At 42.4% G+C, this 27,006-nt stretch overlaps 1 protein-coding gene across 1 annotated transcript in view; it reads right to left on the bottom strand.

The window, feature by feature from the left end:
- vps35l (VPS35 endosomal protein sorting factor like) overlaps nucleotides 1–27,006 on the bottom strand; it is a 170,733-nt gene that overhangs the window by 64,661 nt on the left and 79,066 nt on the right. Inside the window, exons 21-26 of the mRNA XM_080207060.1 lie at nucleotides 23,407–23,492; nucleotides 14,117–14,197; nucleotides 12,717–12,780; nucleotides 6,220–6,318; nucleotides 5,627–5,704; nucleotides 1,810–1,924 (exon numbers count right to left, since the gene is read on the bottom strand). Coding sequence (XP_080063186.1) covers nucleotides 1,810–1,924; nucleotides 5,627–5,704; nucleotides 6,220–6,318; nucleotides 12,717–12,780; nucleotides 14,117–14,197; nucleotides 23,407–23,492 — 523 coding nt within the window. The remainder of the gene's footprint in view (nucleotides 1–1,809; nucleotides 1,925–5,626; nucleotides 5,705–6,219; nucleotides 6,319–12,716; nucleotides 12,781–14,116; nucleotides 14,198–23,406; nucleotides 23,493–27,006) is intronic.

The following is a 27,006-nucleotide window of genomic DNA, read 5'->3' as shown; positions in this document are numbered from 1 at the left end:
CTGCCTCCTATAATCTCAGTGAGAGGGTGAAGAAAAGAATTCCAAAGGCTAACAACCCTCAGAAGAAATTCTCCCTCAACTCAATCTTAAATAGGAGACCACTTGTTTTTAAAACTATGCTCTCCCCCCCACCAACCCCAGTCCTAGATTCTCATGAGGGGAAAATCCTCTCATCGTTTACCATGTCAAGCCCCTCAGAATCTTGTACGATTCATAAACCCACTTGTTCTTCCAAACTCCAGTAAATATAGGGTCAACCCATTCTCCTCAGAAAACTCTTCCATCCCAGGAATCAGCCATATACATCTTCTTTGAACTGCCTCCAATGTAAACACATCTTCCTTGCTTATGGAGACCAAACTGTACGTAGTAGTCTAGCTGTTATCCCACAATTGCCCTTCACAATTGTAACAAGACTTCACTATTTTTATACCCCATCTCATTTACAATGAAAGTCAACATTCCATTTGCCTTCCTAATTACTCACCATACCTGCATGCTAATGTTTAAGATTCATGGACAAGGACACTCAGATCCCTCTGTACCAGAGCATTCTGGAATTTCTCTCCAGTTCAATAATATTCTGCTTTTCTATTTTTCCTGCCAAGTTGGACATATTTTCCCACCATATTCCTGATGTGTACATTTTGCTCACTCACTTAACCTATATCCTTTCGCAGACTCAGCATCCTCAAGTCTTTTTCCTACCTATCTTTGTGTCATCAATAAATATAATGCAGTCAATCCCTTCATCCAAGTTATTAACAGATAAATATTCGAGGGCCTTGTTTCAATCCCTGTGGCTCGCCATTGACTCATTAGTTTGCCAACCTGAAAATGACCCATTTACCTCAACTCTATGGTTGACTAACCAACCCTCTATTTATGGTAACATTACTCCCAACATCATCAGTTATTATCTTGTGAAATAATCTTTTCTGTGGCATCTTGTCAGGTACCTTTTGGCAATCCACAATACATCTACTAGCTCCCCTTCACCCAAACTGTTCGCCAAATCCTCAAAGAGATTGAATAAATTTGTTCAACATGATTTCCTGTTCATAAAACCATGTTGACTTTGCCCAATTGTATTCTGATTTTCTAAATGTCCTGGTACTACTTCCTTAATAACGGATTTGGGACATTTTCCTAATTGTAGACTAAATGGTCTATTGTTTTCTGCTTTCTGTCCCTCCTTTATTGAACAGAGATTTTAGATTTTATGGTTTTGTAATCTGTTGGGTCTTCCAGAATCTTGGGAATTTTGTAAAATTACAGCAAATGCATTATCATCTGAGCAGCCATTTATTTTATGGTCCCAGAAAGCAGCTGTTTGATTGCTACCCCTTCCACAAACATTCAATCCCTCCATCACCAATAAGCAGTGACAGCTGTGTATACCATCTACAAGATGCACTGCAAGAACTCACCAAGGCTCCTTACTCCTTCCAAATCCATGAATCCTATCATCTAGAAGGACAAGGGCAGCAGGGGCCTTGGAACGCCACCACCTGAAGGTTCCCCTCCAAATCTCTCACTATCCTGGCTTGTATCAGCCACTCCTTCACTGTCACTGGGTCAAAATCCTGGAACTTCCTAACAGTTCCATGGGCACACCTACATCACATGGATTGCAGTGGTTCAAGGCAGCAGCTCACAACAACTTCCCAAGGGGCAATTAGAGATGGCTAATAAATGCAAGCCTAGCTAGCAATGGCACATTCCATAAATTATTTTTAAAAATATCAGATCCAGGCGACAGGTCAGCCTTTAGCCATTCATTAATAGCTTTACATTATCTTATCTTACCTTGCGAAAGGCACTGATTTGCGAGAGCAATCTGTCCTGAGTGCAAGTACAGATTAAGGCGCGCAAAGATACTGGTCAACGATGGGATAGTAATGAAGCAATATGCAGCACAAGCCTGCGAGTTGGTGAAAGAAAATTTGTTAATCTTATGAGAAACAATATGCAGCTCAGTCATTTCAGAACTAACTTTGCTAAAAGTAACTAATGATTAATATAGTGAACCTTCAGAATATTTCCTTCGACATTTCAACACTTGAGCAGAACATTCATCTTTCATGTTCTCTTGTGTGCAAATATGACAAAACCAATTAAAATGTCTATTATGTTATTTAAATGAGTTACCAAACAGACAACAATTAGTAAGCAATGTTGGGATTTATCAATTGAATACCAATAATTCATAGGAGCTTCAGACTCGCTGATTATTAAAGATTCCAGCCATGTGCATGAGGGGGGCAGTGGGGATTGCTAGAATCAGGCTGGGGACTCGGGTCAGTGCCTGGGGTGGGGAGGGGTGGTGAGCAGCAGCAATACAATAATTACCCACAAATTAGAAGTGGTTTTAATCTTTCTAACTTTTCCTGGGTATCTAGTCAGGGTCAGAAACATCTGAAGTTTACGGGTCGGCACGGTGGCACAGTGATTCGCATTGCTGCTTCACACTGCCAGAGACCCGAGTTCGATTCCGGCCTTGGGTCACTGCCCGTGTGGAGTCTGCATGTTCTCCTCGTGTCTGTGTGGATTTCTTTCAGCTGCTCCGATTTGGCAAACAGTTCCTGAAAGATGTGCTGGTTAGGCTGCATTGACCCGAGCAAGCACTGGAGTGGGGCGACTAAGGGAATTTCACAGTAACTTCATTGCAATGTTAGTGTAAGCTTTACTTGTGACTAATAAACAAACTTTAACTTTCTCTGATTGAAATCAGAGTTTTGGATGGTTCCAGGTGCAGGATAATTACCCTCTGGAAGTTTATGTCTGTGCCTCTCGCTGGTACGTCAGTGAAGGAGACACAAGATCAGCTTCTTCATAAATTGCCTTTATTTCTCTGATTCAACTCCACACAATTCTCCTTCAACACCCAGTGCCACCTGTGTCCCCTTTATATATCAGTGACTTCTACTGAATAACTGACATCAAATTAGGTCTTAATTGGAAGGTCTGTTTACCCATTCCTAACAGTCTGACCTTCCCAGGATGTTCCCGTACAATCCTTGTGCTGTGCCTTGTGAAGACTCCCGCACCACACCTTCTGGGATACAACCTCCAGGAAGTGGAAGCTCTCGGTTTCTGTTTAATTTTTATTTCTCACGTGTACCATTTTTATTTTGTTTTCCCAGTTTCATCAACCTCGATGTTTATTTTGAAGATTGGGGCTCAACAGGGTAAATATGAGGAGACTGTTTCCCCCTGGCCAGGAGATGAGGCTGACCATTTCAGAATGAAATGAGGGGGGATTGGATCGCTCAGAGAATGATGAATCTTCAGAACACTCTGCCCCAGAGGGTCACAGAAGCTCAAATCACTGAGTATATTCATGATTGCCAACAACTGATTTCTACATATTAAAAATATCAAGGGATATGGGCACAGTGCAGGTTAATGATGTTGAAGTAGAAGATAAGCATCATCGCATTGAAGGGCTAGACCAACTTGATGAACTGAATGGCCTCCTCCTATTTTAGAAGAGCTAGTTTTTGATTGAAAAATGCTGAGTCATGTAGGAGTTGGAAGTGAAACAATCTGGAATAGGAATTGAAATTGCCTACCTTTGGTTGAATTGGAAACAGGATAAGGTGCTGGGAGTAGAAATCGGTTGCTGGCAGTCATGAATATACTCAATGATTTGAGCTTGTGGGAGTAGCTAGCCCACAAGTACTGGCTTGGTCATTGAGGCTGTATGCCTTTATTTTAACACTGATGCTCCAACTGTTTGTGATCAGATTTCCTGGGCCTCAGGAAACAGCTTGAAAGGAGGTCACTTGTGGACCGGGAGCAGCAAGTGCTACTCAGTAAACCACTTCCATCATCACCCCTGCAACCCACGAACCCCCAAAACTGTGTCGTCTCTCTGCCCACACTTTAGGAAAGGAAATCTGTCTGTACATGGTCTAGCCGACATGCGACTCAAGCCACAGCAATGTGGTTGACTCTCAACTGCCCTCAGGCAACTAGGGATGGACAATAAATGCTGGTCAACCAGCGACGCCCATGTCCCACAAATGAATAAAAAAAAACACTGAACCCCCTTCTTCCTGGCAATCTCTCAATTCCCAGTATATCAGCCTTTCCAGCTGAAAGGCCTCCAGTTTATCAATCAAGCCTGCCTGCAGTATAAAGCGTTGCTTCAGGGACACGGAGTTAAATTCTTGGGCATTCAGGAAATCCACTCTTCTGATTTTCCTAAGCTCACAACATACAGAGCTCACCTTGACAGTAAAATCCTGGCTTGCGCAATTCAGACATAACGTTTCCTCTTTTGCTCAGAGATCTTGGCGCAATAACTTAAATCAAAAACTACCCGTGAGCTCACTAAAATCTACTTGCTGCTCAAACAAATGCAAGGATTTCCTGCCACTTCTGGACCCTGAAGAAACTCACTTGATTGTTTAATAAAAAGCCATTATCAAATACCATGAAAATACTCCATGGAAGGGTAGGGGGTTTTAGTTCAGTCAGTGCAGGTTTGGAGGACCGAAGGGCCTGTTCCTATGCTGTAATTTTCTTTGTACTGAATATTTCATCACTCCTGTGTTGAAATTTTAATAATTACACAAGGGCTGATAAGCTATGATACACTTCTGACTTATTACCACACTGATTAGTACCTGGCTAATCTGGTTAATGAAGTGTTCAAATACTGCTTCATTTTCACAAGTTCCACTCAGGAGAATTTTATATTTGAAAGCAACTTTTTCTTTTAAAGCCTTTGATGTGCATTTTTGTCCTGACAAAGATATAATACAGTTTGAGATAACAGACTTGGATAAAGATATTACAATTCTAAACAAAGTCTACACGGAGACAAATAAAATAAAAAGCAACTTGCTCTCATTGTTATGAAATTCTACCTCTTCTCCCTTCTCCAGACCCTAAAGTTGGCGGGATTGCAAGGTTAGCCAGTCTGAGTAGAAAGATCATTCATTTATTACATCATGGTGTGGAGTCAGAGAACTGGGTTGAAGCTGTGTTAGTGGGAAGGAGGCTGGTGAGATCAGAATGGCAGTAATGCAGCTGTTGGGTAGTGCAAAAATAGAAACATCGCCCCAATTTACTCTAAAGCAGAAATACGTCTGATTACTCTCGTGTCGAAGGAAGCTGAGAGAGTAAATGAAATAAAAAAGGTTTCCCCTTCTCCTTGGCAGGCACCTGCGTCACGCAGACCAGAAGGTCCCCGTTCTGATCTCCAGTCTACTGAATTTTAACTTAGCTCAGTTAGGGCAGCATAAAGGTACAACACCTGACTTCCAGGCACCGTTTAAAAAAGAAAAACTTTGTTTTTGGATTGATCTCGATCTGATGATGCTTGTGGGAGGTGTGCATGTGGAAACAAGGGGTAATATCAAAACTGGACACGGGTGCAATGCCCTAGCTAAATAGGCCAATGAATATTGAGGTAAATACATAAATAAAAGGGCACTTGGACATGTGGAGAATGTGCACTGAACTGTACCCCAGTACATACCTTCAGGAAAACAGCCAGTAAAAACAAACAGAAAATTAATTAAATATGAGTAAATAGCTACAATTATGATTGTGGGATTAGAGGTCAACATTATAGGTTAGACTTGTGTGAACAGTAATGAAGTTTAACACTCACCCTCACAAATGCTGCTGTTTTTGTGGAGTGATTGCCTTTCATAACTTTCCTGGTTTCCATTGCAAGCTGATTCACACACTTTACAGAAACAAACACAAGAACTGTATGTTCACATACTTTCCAGAAAGATATTTCAACATCACCCAGTGCTTTTTAATCACAAAAATCAAAACTGGTTTTACAAAAATTGAGTGAATTACAAAATTATATCAAATTCAGGTTCAGGCATTCTAATTTAACTTTTGCGTTTTTAACTAATCAATTTGATCACATTTTGATTGAAATTCAAATAACTTTATGGAATCTAAAATCTTTATTGTGCTGCAGTTTGCAGTAACTGACACTTAAGCACTGAATAAACAGAAGAAGCAATTGACAAACTTAAAACATGCTTTGACTAACACTGCCCCCTCCTGAAATACTCAGAAATTACAATACATTGGAAACTAAAATAGCCACAATTACTGTGTTATACCAATAATTGATACTGGATCAATGCACTTCTGAGCACAGGTTCAGGAGCTGAGTGAAATGATAGAGGCTCAGCTAGAATATAAATTTATATTTGATCTTTGTGACCACTGTCTACTCACATGGGTCAGCTGGACAAGAACAGACTCCAAGTTGCAAAATGTCGATCTGGCTTCCACGTAAAAGCTTAGCTGCTGTTCAAAGTCACGACCAAATGAAACCTGTTCATTCAATAGAAGAGAAAAATACAAGTTCCTTCTAAGCGTCAAAACTACAGTGGATGTAAACTTCAGATGAGCACAAACCACGGCTTACAAAATAAACTCATCAAAAACAATGATAGAAGCAGGAGTGCTTTGCACTTTAATGTATCACAGCGGGATGTTATGATGTGCTGTAATTTAGGATTGGGTGGAGTTTAAATATTCCACCCAGAGAGAATGGTCAGAGGATCATCCATCTAACTTGCCTTTGGGTGCTTCTTAGCAATCATTCAGGACAGCAATGACAAAGCGTAGCTGTTTCTATTAGAAGGGAACTACATGGTGCTTTAGATTCCTTAAGCAAAGGATGAAAGAGGAGAAAATATGATCAGAAAACAACAATTAAATGCAGCGTGTGCTTTGACTTGCATTAGTAAAACATTCACACAATGCACTGCATTGCAGATTGTGACATAACTCCCCTTTTGCTTGTACTAATTATTTTTATGTGAAAAGATCTCTGAATTATTAGGAATTTGCTGCATCCCTTGAAACATTTTGGATCCCTGTATTACATTTGAAATAGAAACAGGAATAGACCAATGGAACCAAATTTGCTGATGACACAAAACTAGATGGAATGAGTGGTTCCATGTTGCAAAGAGGCTACGTGAATTGGCAAGAACATGACAGACAGAATATTGTCCACTTTGGTAGGCATAATGGTAGGAAGGACTATTACTTACGTGGCGAAAAACTGCAGCAGGCGACGGTGCAGAGGGACCTCGGGGTCCTTGTGCATGAGTCGCAAAAACCCAGCTTGCAGGTGCAGCAGGTGGTCAGGAAGGCGAATGGGATGCTGGCCTTCATGGCGAGGGGGATTGAATATAAAAGTAGGGAGGTCTTGCTGCAGCTGTATAGGGCATTGGTGAGGCCGCAGCTGGAGTACTGTGTGCAGTTTTGGTCGCCGTGCTTGCGCAAGGATATTTTGGCCTTGGAGGGAGTGCAGAGGAGGTTTACTAGGCTGATGCCGGAGTTGAGGGGGTTGAGCTATGAGGAAAGACTGAATAAACTAGGCTTGTACTCGTTAGAGTTTAGAAGAATGAGGGGAGATCTCATTGAGACGTATATGATGATGAATGGGATGGATAGGATAGAGGTGGAGAGGCTCTTCCCGCTCAGAAAGGACAGTAGGACTAGAGGGCACAGCCTCAAGATAAAGGGGGTGCGGTTTAGAACGGAGTTGAGGAGGAACTTCTTCACTCAAAGGGTGGTGAATCTCTGGAATTCTCTGCCCGTTGAAGTGGTGGAGGCTGCCTCACTAAATATTTTTAAGACGCAGGTTGATAGGTTTTTAATAGGCAAGGGGATTAAGGGTTATGGGGAGAGGGCGGGAAAGTGGAACTGAGCCACGACAGATCAGCCATGATCTTATTGAGTGGCGGGGCAGGCTCGAAGGGCTAGATGGCCTACTCCTATTTCTTATGTTCTTATGTAGAATATAATGTGAATAAGGTGTGAAATTATCTACTTTGGTAGAAAACAGAAAGCAGAGTATTCCTGAAATGGTGTGAGGTTGGGAAGTGTTAAAACAATCCACGTGTCCTTGTTCGTGCGTCATTAAAAGTTAATGTACAGGCACAGCAAGCAGTTAGCAAGGTAAATGGTATGTTGGCCTTCTTCATGAGGGGGCTTTAGAGCAGTTTAAAGTCCAACAGGTTTATTTGTAGCACAAGCCACAAGCTTTTGGAGTGCTGTTCCTTCATCAGATGAGTGGGAGGTCTATTCATAAACAGGTCATATAAAGACACAAACTCAATTTACAAGATAATGGTTGGAATGTGAGTCTTTACAGGTTAAAAAAAAGTCTTAAAGGCACAGACAACATGAGTGGAGGGAGGATGAAGCACAGGTTAAAGAGATGGGTATCGTCTCCAGCCAGGACAGTTAGTGAGATTTTACAAGCCCAGGCAAGTCGTGGAAGTTACAAATAGTGTGACATGAACCCAAGATCCCGGTTAAGGCCGTCCTCATGTGGATATTCTGGAGGGATGTCAGAGGTTGCAGTGTGACATAGATAGGATGCAAGACTAGGCGGAGAAGTGGCAGATGGACTTCAACGCAGATAAATGTGTAGTGGTCCATTTTGGCAGGACCAATGGGATGAAGGAGTACGATATCAAGGGTAGGAGTCTTAGCAGCGTTGAGGAGCAGAAGGATCTTGGGGTCCGGGTCCATAGGTCTCTTAAATCGGCCTCGCAGGTGGAGGATATGGTCAAGAAGGCGTATGGTGTACTGGCCTTCATTAATCGAGGGATTAAGTTTAGGAGTCGGGAGGTAATGCTGCAACTTTGAGACCCTTGTCAGACCCCACTTGGAGGGAGTACTGTGCGCAGTTCTGGTCGCCTCACTACAGGAAGGATGTGGAAGCTATTGAGAGGGTGCAGAGGAAATTTACAAGGATGTTGCCTGGATTGGGAGGCATGCCTTATAAAGATAGGTTGAGGGAGCTGGGTCTCTTCTCCCTGGAGAGACGAAGGTTGAGAAGCGACCTGATAGAGGTTTATAAAATGTTGAGAGGAATAGATAGGGTGGATTCTGGGAGGCTATTTCCCAGGGCTGAAATGGTCGCTACGAGAGGACACAGGTTTAAGGTGCTGGGAAGCAAGTACAGAGGAGATGTTAGGGGTAAGTCTTTCACTCAGAGGGTGGTGAGTGAATGGAATCGGCTGCCGTCGGTGGTGGTGGAGGCGAACTCGCTGGGGTCTTTTAAGAGACTTCTGGATGAGTACATGGGATTTAATGGGATTGGGAGTTACAGATAGTTCTATGGTTTGGTAGGTATAGATGTGATCGGCGCAACTGGTGGGCTGAAGGGCCTGTTTGTGCCATAGTGTTCTATGTCCATCCGTGCGGAACTTGGCTATCCATTTCTGCTCAACAATTTTGCATTGTCATGTGTCATAAAGGCCGCTTGGAGAACGTTTCCCTGAAGATCCGAGGCTAAATGCCCATGTCTGCTGAAGTGTTCCCCACCAGGAACAGAATGCTCCTGCCTGGTGATTGTCCAGCGGTGTTCATTCATCCGGTGTCCTAGTGTCTGCACGGTCTTCCCAATGTACTATGCCTCGGGACATCCTTTCCTGCAGCGTATCAGGTAGGCAACGTTGGCTGAGTTGCAAGAGTATGTACTGTGTACCTGGTGGATGGTATTCTCATGTGAGATGGCGGCATCTGGCATGTCTTGCAGAGGTTGCTGTGGCACGGATGTGTGGTGTTGTGGTCACTGTTCTCCTGAAGGCTGGGTAGTTTGCTGCAGACAATGGTCTATTTAAGGTCGTGCGGTTGTTTGAAGGCAAGAAGTGGGGATGTGGGAATGTGGGAATAGCCCTGGCGAGATGTTTGTCTTCATCAATGACATGTTGAAGGCTCTGGAGAAAATGTCGTAGCTCCTCCGCTCCAGGGAAATACTGGACGACGAAGGGTACTGTCCGGCGTGTCCTATGTTGTCTTCTGAGGAGGTCGGCATGGTTTTTTGCCGTGGCACATCGGAACTGTTGATTGATGAGTCAAGCACCATATCCTGTTCTTACGAGAGCATCTTTCAGCGTCTGGAGGTATCTATTACGATCCTCCTCATCTGAGCAGATCTTGTGTATACGGAGGGCTTGTCCGTAGGGGATGGCTTCTTTAACGTGTTTAAGGCGGAAGCTGGAGAAGTGGAGCATCGCTTGCAGTATGGTGAAGTGCTGAAGTGGTATCCTTGATAGAGATGCGCGTCCCCAAGAACGCAACTGATTCTGGGGAATAGTCCATGGTGAGTCTAATGTTGGGATGGAACTTGTTGATATCATCATATAGTTGTTTCAGTGATTGTTCACCATGAGTCCAAAGGAAGAAAATGTCATCGATGTATCTAGTGTATAGCATTGGTTGAAGATCCTGTGCAGTGAAGAAATCTTGTTTGAACCTGTGCATAAAGATGTTGGCATATTGAGGTGCGAACTTGGTCCCCGTGGCTGTTCCGTGTGCCTGGATGAAGAACTGGTTGTTGAAGATGAAGACATTGTGGTCCAGGATGAAGCAGATGAGTTGTAAAATTGCATCTGGAAACTGGCAGCCTTCGGCGTTGAGTACTGAGGCAGTTACAGCAATGCCATCGTCGTGGGGGATGTTGGTGTAGAGTGCCGAGACATCCATTGTGACGAGGAGTGTCCCTGGTTCAACTGCTTCATATATGCTGAGTTTCTGTAGGAAGTCTGTAGTATCGCCACAAAAGCTGGGGGTTCTTTGTACAATGGGTTCAGGATGCCCTCAATGTAGCCAGAGAGGTTCTCAGACAGGGTCCTATTGCCTGATATGATGGGATGGCTGGATGTGTTTGCCTTGTGTATCTTCAGGAGGCAGTAGAGATCTCCAATGCAGACAGTATGTGGGATGAGAGCATGGAGGGTGCTCTGAAAGTCTGGATCAAAGGTCTTGATCAGTCTGTTGAGTTTGTGTCTATATATACCCATTTGTGAACAGAACTCCCACTCATCTGATGAAAGGGCAGTGCTCTATAAGCTTGTGACTTGTGCTACCAAATAAACCTATTGGACTTTAACCTGGTGCTGTGAGATCTCTTACTGTAAAGACTCTGGATACAGGAACACAGTCTCAGAATAAGGGCAGGCCATTTTAAACTGAAATGTGAAGAAGTTTAATCAGAGGATGATGAATCTTTGGAATTCTCTACCTGTGAGGACTGTGAAGGATCAGTCACTGAACATGTTCAAGACAGAGATTCATACATTTCTGGATACGAATGGACAAAGTGGGCCAAAGGGCCTGTTTCCATGTTGTAAACCTCTGTGACCTTTGAGGGGTTTGGAGATAATACAGGAAAGTGGCATTGATGTAGGTGACTAGCCATGATCTGAAGAATGCCAGAGTAGGCTTGATGGGCCAAATGATCTACTCCTACCCCCTGTGTTTTGATGTTTAATGGCACTGAGGCTGCTCTGCGAATCCAGTAACATCATGGTTGATCTTTGACCTCAACATAACTTGTTTAACCAATGTTTATATACCTTGATTTCCCAAAGAGTTTAAAAATCTATCCAACTCAACCTTGAATGTGTTTAACAATGGAGCATCCAGAACCCTCTGCAACACAGAATGCCAAACATTCACAACCTTTTTGGAGTGAAGAAATTTCTCATCTCCGCCCTAAACAATTGGCCTCTTGTCCAGAGTTTGTGGCCCGTGTTCTAGATTCCCCAGTCAGAGGAATCAACCCTGTCAAACCCCTTCAAAATATTGTTGATTTCAGTAAGATCACTTCCTGGTCTTCTGAATTCCATTGCCCTAATTTACTCAGCTTCTCATCATCTTTCAGAGGCAGTTCAGAGGAGGATCACTAGATTGATTCCAGAGATGAGAGGTTTGTCATATGAAGAGAGACTGAACTGTTTAGGCCTTTACTCCCTACAATTTAGAAGAATGGAGGGAAATCAAATTGAGATACAAGATGATATGGTATGGATAAAGTGGACGTGGAGTGGATGCTTCCTCTTGTGGGGCACTCTAGGACGAGAAGCGATTGTCTTAGGATAAGGGGCAGCAAATTTAAAACAGTGTTGAGGAGAAACTAGTTCTCCCAAAGGATTGTGAATCTGTGGAATTCGCGACCCCAAAGTGCGGTGGACGCTGGGACAGTGAGTAAATTTGAGGAGTTAGACAGATTTTTAATTGGTAATGGGTTGAAAGGTTATGGGGAGAAGGCAGGAACGAGGGGCATGTCAGTCATGATCGAATGGCCTACTTCTGTTCCTATATCTTATGAACTTAAGATCTTTTGTTGAATCTTTACGAAGATTCACAGATTTTCTGTGATTAAGCTTTTGCACATCAACATTGGAACAATTTAGTTCTTATCTTAAAGTTTCATCATAAAAAGTCAAGCTTATACTTTGTACTTGATTTACATTTAAAAAAAATCTAAAACCTAATTCTCATATCTGCTCCTCACAATGGCTTCATCCAGCTGCAGTAATTTCCATTGATAGAGGAACATCGGGTCTTTAGTTACTGTTATATGCAGCAAGGTGAGTTTGTTTTAGAAGTTGAACCCAGATGCATGTTGCTGGCTTGTATCCTTCAGCTGGGAACTTTAATACTTATACAAATATACTTCATATTTTTAAAAATATAAAATAAGAGTTTTTAGAAATAACAAAAGGAAAAAGCAACAACTATGTGATGAAGCCCTTCATGCAACAGAGTTTAAGATGTGCACCTCTCCATTGAAGCTCAACACCAATTTATTCTTGAAAATATCCCTTTTCTAAAAGTTGGTATATTTCACTCAGCAGCAATGAAGACATTTTTTTAAATTTCCATACATCCAGTTTGTATCAGAATGAAGCACTCACCATTCTGATAAATCCACTGATTAGAACAGCCAAACTCCTTTTCTCATCTTCCAATGTTAAAGCACTTTAGTAAAAAGTGAGAACACAAAGTTAAAAGAAAACCCCCAAATTCTTAATTCAGAATTTATTGAAAGCCTAAACTGTGTGGAGTTTGCACATTCTCCTCGTGTCTATGTGGGTTTTGTCTGGGTGCTCCAGTTTCCTCCCACAGTCCATGGATGTGCGGGTTGATTGGCCACGTTAAAAAAAAGTTGTCCTTAGTGTTCTGAGATGTGTAGGTTAGAGGGATTAGTGGGTAAATATGGAGGTAGGGCCTGGGTGGTAGTGTGTTCAGTGCAGACTCGACAGGCCGAATGACTTCTTTCCGTACTACAGGGTTTCTATGATTCAAACAAAACCAATAAGATCAAAAAATACATTTATTCTCTTGATCTAAACAAGATTACAACAAAATAGGCAATTCCCAATAATAGTTGGCTATATAAGGAAAACAATTCCAATTTGGAAGAAGGCACAGTGGCTAGCACTCAGAGAATTTAGCATGGCCAATGCACCTAACCACATCTTTCAGACTGTGGAGGAAGCCCACGCAGGCACAGGGTGTACATGCAGACTCCGCACAGATAGTGACCCAAGCCAGGAATCAAACCTGGGTCCTGACGTTGTGAAGCAACTATGCTGGCATCCTGGCTGCCACTGAATTGGGCTGACTAAAGAGCAACTTTTCCTCAACACTAACATACAATAAATCCAAAAAAGTGCTGCACCAGAAGATCCAAATTAAGTTTATTAACTCAGTTACTCAGAATAGGTTGACGCGATAGATGTTTGTGATTATTTCTTCCATCCATGCATGTTTTATATTAGCATGATGCTTTTAATGTTTGTGAAGTAAAAATATTGCAAATATTTATTGTTCCAATAGGATCAGTGAACCACAGAATCCCTACAGTGCACAAAGGGGCCATTTGGCCCAACAAGTCCACACTGACTCTCCAAAAGAATACCCTATCCAGGCCTTCCCCTCCACGCTACCCTTAGAACTCCATGCATTTACTATGCCCAATCCACCTAACAGACATTTTTGGAACACTAAAGGGACAAGTTAGCATCTATCTAACCTAGACATCTTTGGCCTCTGGGAGGAAACTAGAGCACCTGGAAGAAACCCAAGCAGATTTATTAATGAATTTTGGCCTCCTTCTGCACTGTAGGGATTCATTGATTATTTGCATAAAAACTAGTATAGATTTCACCTGGGAGTGAAACAAAGGTTGAGGAAGAGGAGAACCAATTCTTCCAAAATTGGGAAACAACTTTTCAGATAGAGCAATATTAAGATTTCATCACTGTTCCTAAAAGATATTTTTAAATTACTGCCGTGAAGAATTGTGTCTTACTTGACAGAATCGTGCATCGTCTTGCAAATGTGCATTAGAGCGTTCAGAATGACAGGGTCACGGGTTAGTTCTTGCTGTTGCCTAGAATATAAAACAGAACAAAATTTTACTTGATATGCAAAAGCATGGAATATGAATGGAAATCCAGGAATCAGCCCAATAAACTGCTTCCAACTGCTCCCCTTAATAAGTAGGCCAATACTATACACACTACTTCAGATCTGATCTCATCAGTACCTGTATAACTGAAGCTTAACCTCTATTTTTGTACTCAATTCCCCTCACATTCTTTGCATTACATTCTATTAGCTTTAGTAATTACTTGCCATATCTGCATGTTAGCCTTTTGCGATTCATGCACTACATACAAACATAGCAAAATAGGAGCACAAGTAGGCCATTTGGCCCCTTGAGTCTGCTCCACAATTCAGTAAGATCATGGCTGATAGATGGGAATGTAAAATGCAACACCAACCTATCCCCGATAATCTTGGATTCCCTTGCCTAACAAGGATCTATTTGTCTTCATCTAAAAAATATTCAGTGAATCCACCTCCAGTGTGTTCTGAAGCAGAGTTCCAAAGTCGCAAAACTCTCAGAAAATTTATCTTCATCTGTCCTAAAAAGGACAATCCTTTCCCCATCCACCTTGTCAAGACCGTATATAAAGACATAGCGTCTTTATATTGCCCTGTTTGTGAACTGAAATCCCACTTATCTGATGAAGGAGCAGCGCTCCGAAAGCTAGTGGCTTGTGCTACCAAATAAACCTGTTGGACTTTAACCTGGTGTTGAGACACTTCTTACTGTGTTTACTCCAGTCCAACACCAGCATCTCCACATCATAACTGAAGCATAACATCCTTACTTTTACGTTCAAGGTCTCTTGTCATAAAGGATAGCATTCCATCTGCCATCTCCTTATTTTCCATTACTAATGCCCCAGACTCACTTTCTATAGGACCAATGTTTACTTCTTTTAATCTATAGAAACTCTTAATTACTTGCTGCACCTCTCTGTCCTAACGCAAGCTCTGCAATCTCTCATTTAGATAATAGTCTTCTTTATTCTTCCAGAACAATTTCACCTTTTTCACACATTATATTCCATTTGCCAGATCTTTGCCCACTCACTTAATCTATATTCCTGATAGCCTCATGTCATCTTCACAACTGACTTTCTGACCTATCTTTGTGTCATCAGCAAATTTAGCAATCATACCTTCATCCAAGTCATTCATATAAATTGCAAAGAGTTAAGGTCCCAGACTGATCCCAATGGCACACCACTCAGAAAAACACCTATTTATGCTAACTGTTACCTGCTCACATGCCAATATGATACCCTTACACCATAAGATTTTATTTTCCACAATCACCTTTGATCCAGCACCTTATCAAAGAACAACACTGCCACCTTTTCCCCTTATCCACAACACATACTCTTTCTCCAAAGAAAGCTAATTTATTGATTAAACATGATTTCCCTTTCACAAAACCATGTTACAACCGGTGTGCCTCAGGGATCTGTTTTGGGGCCACTGCTGTTTGTAATTTTTATAAATGATCTGGATGAGGGTATAGCTGGGTGGATTAGTAAATTTGCTGATGACACCAAAGTCGGAGGTGTGGTAGATAGTGAGGAAGGGTGTCATAGTTTACAGGGAGACTTGGACAAGTTGCAGAGCTGGGCTGAGAGGTGGCGGATGGAGTTCAATGCGGAAAAGTGTGAGGTAATTCACTTTGGCAGGAATAACAGATGTGTAGAGTATAGGGCTAACGGTAGGACTCTGAATAGTGTGGATGAACAGAGGGATCTAGGTGTATGTGTACATAGATCCCTGAAAGTTGGAAATCAAGTAGATAGGGTTGTTAGGAAGGCATACGGTGTCTTGGCGTTTATTGGTAGGGGGATTGAATTTAGGAGCCGCAGCGTCATGTTGCAACTGTACAAAACTCTGGTGCGGCCGCACTTGGAGTATTGTGTGCAGTTCTGGTCCCCACATTATAGGAAGGATGTGGAGGCTTTGGAGAGGGTGCAGAGGAGGTTTACCAGGATGTTGCCTGGTATGGAGGGAAGGTCCTATGAGGAGAGACTGAGGGATTTGAGGTTGTTTTCGTTAGAAAGAAGGCGGCTACGAGGGGACCTTATTGAAACATATAAGATGATTAGAGGTTTAGATAGGGTGGATAGTGATAGCCTTTTTCCTCGGATGGAGAAAGCTAGCACGAGGGGGCATAGCTTTAAATTAAGGGGTGGTAGTTATAGGACGGATGTCAGGGGTAGGTTCTTTACCCAGAGGGTGGTGAGGGATTGGAATGCCCTGCCTGCTGCAGTTGTAAATGCGCCTAGTTTGGGGGCGCTTAAGAGATCCGTGGATAGGTTTATGGATGGAAAGGGATTGGTTTAGGTTAGAGGGTCATTGCTTTTTAACTGGTCGGCGCAACATCGTGGGCCAAAGGGCCTGTTCTGCGCTGTAATGTTCTATGTTGATTCTGACCAATTACCTTGAATTTTTGTAAGTGCCCTGTTATAATGTCTTTAATAATGGCTTCTAACGTTTCCTTATGACAAGTGTTAAGCTAACTATTCTGTAGTTCCTGCTTTCTGTCTCCCTCCCTTTTTGAAGCAATGAGTCACATTTGCTATTTTCCAATCAAATGGAATTTTCTCCAAATCTAATGAATTTTGGGAAATTAAAACCAACACATCAACTACCTCATTAGCCAGATCTTTTAAAACCTCGGATAAAGTCCATCAGGACGTGGGGATTTGCTGCCTACAGTTCTAACAATCTGGTAAATAACCACTTCTCTGATGATTGTCATCCTCCACCCACCTCCCAAACCTGTCCAATTCCTCATCTCACATTATGAATTCTAAAGACTCTCTTACCATAAGAGCAAGGAGCAGAATTAGGCCACTTGATCCATCGAGTTTGCTCCACCATTCAATCATGGCTATTCCTCTCTTTCTATAGAACCAACACTCACACTGTTAACTTTTGTTTATCTATAGAAACAAATTCTCAGTCTTTATATTTCTATCTTTGTCTTGTACTCTAATGTTTCCCTCCTCATTAATCTTTTAGTTATACCTTGCTGTTCTTCATGTGTCCAATCTTCCAAACTGTCACCCATCTTTTTGCAGCTATATGCTTATGTGAAATTCAGCACTATCTTTAACTTTAACAGTTAAACAGGGATGGTGGATCCTCCTTTGGAATTTCTCGTTGGATGTTTCTAGCTTGCGAGTTCTGAAATATCCCCTTAAATGTCTGCCACTGCACCTCTATTGTCCTCCTTAACCTAATTTACTTTATTACGGTAATACCCTAAAATAAGTCTTAGATCCATTCTTCTCTGCCTCAAACTGACTGTAAAGTTCAATCATGTTATGACTACTGTTCCCTTGGATTATAATGTCATTAATTAATGCAATCTTGTTACACTATCGATTCCTGACCTAATCCTGGCATATGAGGAGCAACTGGGTCCTGTATTCACCTGAATGAAAGAGGATCTAATTGAAACATACAAGATTCTGACACAGCTGGATAGACTGGATGCAGGTGGTCTAGAATAAGGAGTCACATTTGCAGGATATGGGGTAAACCATTTAGGAATGATATTAGAAGATCCTTTCACAGAATGGTGAACCTGTGGAATTCTCTACCACAGAAGACTGCAGAAGACAAGTCACTTAATGAATTTAGGAGGGAAATAGACAGATTTCCAAACTCTAGATGTCAAGGGATATGGGGAGAGTGCAGGAGTTTGGCATTGAGATAGAGATCAGCCATGATCTAAAAAGGAGCTAAAAAGCATGGATTGGGACAGGCTGTTCTCTAGCAAGGATGTGATTGGTAAGTGGGAAGCCTTCAAAAGGAGAAATTTTGAGTGCAGAGTTTGTATGTTCCTGTCAGGATTAATAAGAATAAGGAATCCTGGTTCTCGAGGGATATTGCAACTCTGATAAAGAGAGAGATGTATGACATGTATAGGCAACAGGGAACAAATAAGATACTCGAGTATAGAAAGTGCAAGAAACTACTTAAGAAAGAAATCAGGAGGGCTAAAAGACGACATGAGGTTGCTTTGGCAGTCAAGGTGAAGGATAATCCTTCTACAGGTACATTAAGAGCAAAAGGATAGTAAGGGGTAAAATTGGTCCCCTAGAAGATCAGAGTGGTCGGCTTTGTATGGAACCAAAAGAAACGGGGGAGATATTAAATGGGTTTTTTTGCATCCGTATTTACTAAGGAAACTGGCATGGAGCCTACAGAAATAAGGCAAACAAGTAGGGAGATTATGGAACCTATACAGGTTAATGGGCTGTCTTGAGGCAAATCAGAGTAGATAAATCCCCAGGACCGGACAGGGTATTCCCTCAAACCTTGAAGGAGACTAGTGTTGAAATTGCAGGGACCCTGGTAGATATGTTTAAAAGTTGGTATCCACGGGTGAGGTGCCGGATGATTGGAGGATAGCTCATGTTGTTCCATTGTTCAAAAAAGGCTCAAAAAGTAATCCGGGAAATTATAGGCCGGTAAGCTTGACGTCAGTATTAGGTAAATTATTGGAAGGAGTATTAAGAGATAGGATCTAGAAATACTTGGACGGACAGGGACTTATTAGGGAGAGTCAACATGCGCGGTAGGTCAGGTTTAACCAATCTATTAGAGTTTTTCGAGGTGGTTACCAGGAAAGTGGATGAAGGGAAGGCGGTGGATGTTGTCTACATGGACTTCAGTAAGACTACATGGACCTTTGACAAGGTCCTGCATGGGGAGGTTAGTTAGGAAGGTTCAGTCGCTAGGTATACATGGAGAGGTGGTAAATTGGATTAGACACCGGCTCAATGGAAGAAGCCAGAGAGTGGTAGTGGAGGATTGCTCTTCTGAGGTGAAGGCCTGTGACTAGTGGTGTGCCACAGGGATCAATGCTCGAATGAGCTGCCAGATGAAGCGGTAAATGCAGGCTCACTTAAACATAGAAAAACTACAGCACCAACAGGCCCTTCAGCCCACAAGTTGCACCCAACATGTCCCTACTTACTAGGCATAGCTATAACCCTCTATCTTCCCAAGCTCCGTGTACTTATCCAGAAGTCTCTTAAAAGACCCTATCGAATCTGCCTCCACCACCTCTGGCAGCCGATTCCACACACCCACCACCCTGAGTGAAAAAACTTACCCCCGACATCTCCTCTGTACCTACCCCCCAGCACCTTAAACTTGTGTCCTCTTGTGGCAGCCATTTCAACCCTGAGAAATAGCCTCTGAGGATTCACTCGATCAATACCTCTCAACATCTTATACACTTCTATCAGATCACCCCTCATCCTTTGTCTCTCCAAGGAGAAAAGACCAAGTTCCCTCAACCTATCCTCATAAGGCATGCCACCCAATCCAGGCAACATCCTTGTAAATCTCCTCTGCACCCTTTCAATAGCTTCCACATCCCTCCTGTAACGAGGTGACCAGAACTGAGCACAGTACTCCAAGTGGGGTCTGACCAGGGTCTTATAAAGCTGCAGCATTACCTCCCAACTCCTAAACTCAATTCGATTGACGAAGGCCAGTACACCATACGCCTTCTTAACCACATCCTCCACCTGCGAAACCGCTTTGAGCGTCCTATGAACCCGGACCCCAAGATCCTTCTGATCTTCCACACTGCCAAGAGTCTTACTGTTAATATTATAATCTGTCATATTTGACCTACCAAAATGAACCACCACACACTCTTATCTGGGTTGAAGTTCATCTGTCACTTCTCCGCCCAGTCTTGCATCCTATCTACGTCTCGCTGCAACTTCTGACATCCCTCCAAACTATCCACAACACCACCGATCTTTGTGTCATCGGCAAACTTACCAACTCATCCCTCCACTTCCTCATCAGGTCACTTATAAAAATCACAAACAGCAAGGGTCCCAGAACAGATCCCTGGGGCACCCCACTGGTGACCGACCCCCACACAGAAAAAGACCCATCTATAACCACTCTTTGCCTTCTGTGGGCAAGCCAGTTCTGAATGCACAAAGCAATGCTCCCTTGGATCCCATGCCCCCTCACTTTCTCAATAAGCCTCGCATGGGCACCTTACCAAACGCCTTGCTGGAGTCCAAACAAACCACATCTACTGCTCTTCCTTCGTCAATGTGTTTAGACACATTCTCAAAAAATTCAATCAGGCTTGTAAGGCACGATCTGCCTTTGACAAAGCCGTGCTGACTATTCTTAATCATACTGTTTGTCTCCAAATGTTCATAAATCCTGTCTCTCAGGATCTTCTCCATCAACTAACCAACCACTGAGGTTAGACTCACCGGTCTATAATTTCCTGGGATACCTTTTCTCCCTTTCTTGAATAAAGGAACCACATCCACAATCCTCCGGAACCACTCCCGTCTCCACTGATGACGCAAAGAGGCTCAGCAGTCTCCTCCCTCGCCTCCCACAATAACCTGGGGTACATCCCATCCAGTCCCGGTGACTTATCTAACTTGAAGCTTTTCAAAAGCTCCAACACATCCTCTTTCTTAATGTCTACATACTCAAGCTTTTCAGTCCACTGCAAGCCTGCACCACAACCACCAAGATCCTTTTCCACTGTGAATACTGAAGTAAACTATTCATTGATTACCTTTGCAATTTCTACTGGTTCGATACAAACTTTCCCAACGTCACACCTGATAGGTCCTATTCTTTCACGTCTTATCCTCTTGCTCTTCACATACTTGTAGAAAGCCTTGGGGTTTTCCTTAATCCTGCCTGCCAAGGCCTTCTCATGACCCCTTCTGGCTCTCCTAATTTCCTTCTTAAGATCCTTCCTACTAGCCGTATACTCTTCTAGATCTCTAGCATTACCTAGCTCCCTGAACCTTTTGTAACCTTTTCTTTTCTTCTTGACTAAATTCATTACAGCTTTTGTGCACCTTTAGCCTACCATAACTTCCCTGTCTCATCGGAATGTCGCTGTACAGAACTCCAGACAAATATTCCTTGAAAATTTGCCACGTTTTTTCTGTACATTTCCCTGAGAAAACCTCTTTCCAATTTATGCCCCTAATTTCCTGCCTGATAGCCTCATAATTCCCCTTACTCCAAATAAACACTTTCCTAATTTGCCTGATCCTATCTCTCTCCAATGCCAATGTAAAGGAGATAGGAGTTATGATCACTATCCCCAAAATGCTCTCCCACTGAGAGATCAGACACCTGCCCAGGTTCATTACCCAATACCAAATCAAGTACAGCCTCTCCTCTTGTCGGCTTATCCACACATTATGTCAGGAAACCTTCCTGAACACATCTAACAAACTCTTCCCCATCTAAACCCCTTGCCTTAGGGAGTTTCCAATCGACATTTAAGAAAAACTTGGACAGGTACATGGATGAGAGGGATGTGGAGGGATATGGTCCAGGTCAGTGGGATTAGGCAGAAAAATGGTTCGACACAGCCAAAAAGGGCCAAAAGGCCTGTTTCTGTGCAGTAGTGTTCGATGTTCATATTGAATGATGGAACAGGCTCAAAGGGCCGAATGGTCTACTATTTTCTATGTTAATACCAGGCTTGCTCGGGCACCAGAACATGCTGTTCTAAGAAAGTATCCCAAAAACATTCTATGAACTCATCTAGACTACCTTCCCCCATTCATTTTTCCAGTCTGTATGTAGATTAAAATCCTCCATGACCAGAGTATCTTTCTGATAAGCTCCCAGTACCAGTTCCTTTAAACTCCATCCTACCAGCTGGTTAGTGACAAGGGACCTGGACACCACCCCAAGTTACTTCATGCCTTTATCATTTCTGAACGTTACCCAGACTGCTTCTACATCCGGGTTAACTGAACTTATTGTCAGAGATATCGTCTAAATTCCCAAATGAATAAAGAAGAACAGTACACCACGGGAAACAGGCCCTTCGGCCCTCCAAGCCTGCGCCGCTCATTGGTCCAACTAGACCATTCGTTTGTATCCCTCCATTCCCAGTCTCTTCATGTGACTATCCAGATAAGTCTTAAACGATCCCAGCGTGTCCGCTTCTACCACCCTGCTTGGCAGTGCATTCCAGGCCCCCACCACCCTCTGTGTAAAATACGTCCCTCTGACATCCGTATTAAACCTTGTACCCCCTCACCTTGAACCTGTGACCCTTTGTGTTCGTCACCTCCGACCTGGGAAAAAAAAGTTTCCCACTGTTCACCCTATCTGTGCCTTTCATAGTTTTATACACCTCTATTAGATCGCCCCTCATCCTCTGCCTTTCCAGGGAGAACAACCCCAGTTTACCCAATCTCTCCTCATAGCTAAGACCCTCCATACCAGGCAACATCCTGGTAAACCTTTTCTATACTCTCTCCAAAGCCTCCACATCCTTCTGGTAGTGCGGCGACCATAACTGGATGCAGTATTCCAAATGTGGCCTAACCAACATTCTACACAGCTGTAACATCAGACTCCAATTTTATACTCTATGCCCCGTCCAATAAACGCAAGCATGCCATATGCCTTCTTCACTGCCTTCTCCACTTGTGCTGCCACCTTTAAGGATCTTTGAACCTGCACACCCAGGTCCCTCTGTGCATCTATACTCCTGATGGTTCTGCCATTTATTGTATAGCTCCCCCTTGCATTAGATTTATCAAAATGCATCACTTCACATTTATCTGGATTAAATTCCATCTGCCATTTCTCTGCCAAATTTTCCAGCCTATCGATATCCTGCTGTATTCTCTGACAATGTTCATCACTATCCGCAACTCTGGCCATCTTTGTGTCGTCAGCAAACTTACTGATCACACCAGTTACACCTTCTTCCAAATCATTTATATATATCACAAATAGCAGAGGTCCCAGTACAGAGCCCTGCGGAACACCACTAGTCACAGACCTCCAGCCTGAAAAAACCCTTCCACTGCTACCTTCTGGCTTCTTTGGCCAAGCCAGTTCTCCACCCATCTAGCTCGCTCTCCTTTTATCCCATGAGATTTAACCTTTTGCACCAACCTGCCAAGAGGGATTTTGTCAAACGCTTTACTAAAATTTACTAAGTAGTTAAAAAACTAGACCTTTTGACTAAAGAAATTGAATACCAACTTGCTTCCGTAAGTATTGCATGACTATTTTGAAAAGAGAAGTTAAATAGCACAGACAGTATTCACACTTTACACAGGCCTGAAACAGTACTCCCTTGGATTTAATGCTACAGAGTGTTAAGATGACAAGCATATTTTAATAGTTGTAATAAGGCAATGATATTTCTAGTGAGATTGTGCTTACCTAATAAAAACTTCCATTATGGATTTGCACACCTCTACTTTCACACTTTCTTTTTGAAACATATCCAGGAAAGGTAGGAACTTCTCCTGGAAATGGAGTACATGAAAAAAATAAGCATCCTGTGCAGTCTGTAATGTCTTTTCAATCCTGGGGTTTTAGTTCCTTTTTAAAAGTCTCCGTTGTGAAAGATTTGTGACTTTCAAAAGAGAAAAGAAGATTGTCACAGAGAGAGGCTTGTATGGAGAAGGGGCTGACTTTTTATAGCCCTGATAACTTTGCAAACTGACCCATCAGGTAGCTCAGCGAGAGACAAGGAAGCTGGCCTCAAACATTCACTCTCAAAGCTCGTGCAAAAATGGTCACTTTGGCAAAGTAACTTAGGTTGTCTGGGTGTGATTCACTCTAAGTGTTAACATCTTCAAGAGAGGATGGTGAGAAGAAAGTTGACAAGTGGACAGAGGATAATTCACAAATGCAAAAACTAAACAGTCACAAACAGCCAAAATATAATCTTGTAGCCACATATTCCAGGAACCCAAACATTACAACATAAAGTGAGGCTTGTCTTTCAGAACTACAGCTGTTGCATAATTAACACATTCTGTTCACACTTTGATTTCAGAATATTCCCAAAGTTTTGCCTTAGGCATCATTCATTGATAAATTATCAAATATTTCCTTGTAATTTCTTCAAACAACATACATAATTTAACCACAGGAACAATCAAAATAAGGGCACATTATAAAAACAGGACAGGCGATAAAAGGTGCATGCAGTCCATTATTAAGCTCAATTAATCTGTTCCCAAGTCCATACAACACCATACACATTTTAATAGGACACCCAGAAATCACCATCCACTCTATATTTAACTGACCTAATAACTCTTGTCTCATGCCCCATTTTGAAGTTTTGTATCACAGAGCAAAGTGAAGGGCCATGTTCACAATGTTACAGTTTGGTATACACAAACACAATAAATGGAGGTATGTGACATTTTTTTCTGGGGAAGGGTTTCTGCTTGCAGCACAATTAGTAAAAGAAGTTGCAAACAGCGCTCAAAATTATGCTGGCTTCCAAATGAAATTTCCACTTAAATATTCACAATCAAATTACGTTCCACAAATATCCCCATCCTAAATGGAGGAGGAGACATGCATATCACTGCAAAAGACAAACCTGAGCTCTTGCAACCTTGGTCAAGAAGTGGATGATCTATCCTTCGGAGGTTCCCAGCATAGGAACAGACCCTTCAGCCCACCAAGTCTGTGCTGAAACAAATGCCTCTCTAATCTAATACTTTCTTGCCTCAATGTGGTCCATATCCCTCTATTTCCTGCCTATTCATGTATCTATCCAGATGCCTCTTGAACGTTGTTATAGAATCTGCTTCCACCTCCTCCTCCGGGAGCATGTTCCGGGTATTCACCATCCTCTGTGGAAAAACTTGCCCCTTACATCTTTTTTAAGCTTTCCCCCTCTCACTCTCAACCTATGCTTGCGTATTTGACCCCTCGACCCTGGGAAAAAGACTCTGACTATCCACTCTATCCAAGCTTCTCAATCTTGTAAACCTCTATCAGGTTCCCCCTCATTCTCCGATGTTCCAATGAAAACAATCCAAGTTTGTTCAACCTTTCTTCATTATCCAGGCAACATCCTGGTAAATCGCTCCTACGCCCTGTCCAATGCATCAACATCCTTCTGCTCATGTAGCAACCAGAATTGTACACAATACTCCTAATGCAGCTTAGCCAAAGTCTTACACAGCTTCAACATGATTTTCCAATTCCTATCCCGACTGATAAAGGCCAGCATGCCATATGCCTTCTTAACCACCTTGTTCATCTGAGTTGCCACCTTTAGGGAACTGTGGATCTGCATGCTTAGATCCCTCTGCATGCTAAGAGAGGGATCTCTCAATTGTCATTGAGTAGGAATCTCTCTCAATGAGATTCCTACTCAATGACAATATCACGATGCCACTTCCTCCCCCTGCTGCTTCAATGATCCTCCCTCCTTCATATCATAGAAATTGGAATGTTCGCTGATGACAGCACAACATTCAGCACCATTCGCAACACTGACAAGAAATGGACCAGCCATATTAATACTGTGGCTACCAGAACAGGTCAGAGGCTGGTAATTCTGAGGCAAGTAACTCACTTCTTGATTCCCTAAAGCCTGTCCACCATCTAAGGGCACAAGTCAGAAGTGCGATGGAATCACTCCACTTGCCTGCATGACTGTTCCAACAATCGAGAAGCTTGACACAATCCCAGACAAAACAATCCATCTGATTGGCACCCCATCTACCATCTTTAACACTTACATTCTTCACTGATGCACAGTGGCAGCATTGTGTATCACCCACAGGATACACTGCAACTTCCAAACCACCTTTGACAGCATGTTCCAAACAAATAATCTCTGCCATCTAGAAGATCAAGGGCAGAAAATGCATAGGAACACCACTACCTGGAAATTCCCCTCCAAGTCACCATCCTGACTTGGAAATACATCGCTGTCCTTCGCAGTCGCTGGGTCAAAATCCTGGAACATGCTCCTTAACAACACTGAGTGTACCTACACTACAACGACAGCAGCACTGTAAGGCATATTCTCACCACTGCTCTCAAAGACAATTAGTATTGGATAATAAATGCCGGTCTCGGCAGTGACACTCAACACAAAATAATCAAAACATGTTCAATCTTCCACAAACCTGTGCCATTAAAACCATTTTTGGTATATTAAAAATATTTACTGATAAGAGTGATGGCATGGTGCAGTTTTATTAGTATAGCTGAAAATTGATAGAGAAACTTGTCCTGCCCATCATTTGGTTTGATTTATTATTGTCACATGCATTAGCTGCAGTGGAAAGTATTGTTCCATGCGCACTATACAGATAAGGCATACCATTCATAGAGATGTAGCGTTACAGTCACAGCGAGGGTGTAGAGAAAGATCAACTTAATGCAAGGTAGGTTCATTCAAAAGTCTAACAGCAGCAGGGAAGAAGCTGTTCTTCAGTTTGAGAGTAACACATTTTAAAATCATTAAAACTGACTAAAAACATTTTCTCATAGAATCATATAATTCCTACAGTGCAGAAGGAGACCGTTCAGCCCATTGAGCTTGCATTGACCACAATCCCACCCAGGCCCTATTCACACTAGCTCCATTAATGTTCATCAATCAGCTGATTGCCAAATCAAGGTTAATTTTAAAGAGCCTCCATGAACAGTGACCTCACCTCACTCATCACATTAAACTGAGGATGTGGCTATATTTGGATTGAGGCAGTTTCCTGCCACAATGCTTTTTAAAGGCAGAGTAAAAGATGAGGTAAATTCTATGCTTGGATGAATTGTGCTAACTCTAAGCCACTATTATTCTGCATAATATGCAATACTCTGAAGAACGAACTCAGTTGCTAACCTGAAAGTCTTTATTGGACTAATTAATTTTATGGGCAATTCTGAAAATCAATTTACCTTGCATAATGCATTCAAAATAAATACAAAAGCAACTGGGGAATGCTCCTGCTTTTCTAGATGTGCCATTGTGGCATAGTTTAGGAAAAATAAAGTGAA

The sequence above is a fragment of the Carcharhinus amblyrhynchos genome, chromosome 18 (genome assembly GCF_965287045.1).
Source record: "Carcharhinus amblyrhynchos chromosome 18, sCarAmb.v2.hapA, whole genome shotgun sequence".
Classification (NCBI taxonomy): Eukaryota; Metazoa; Chordata; class Chondrichthyes; order Carcharhiniformes; family Carcharhinidae; genus Carcharhinus; species Carcharhinus amblyrhynchos.
The sequence above is the reverse complement of the archived record's forward strand: the minus strand, read 5'-3'. Positions and strand labels throughout refer to the sequence as shown.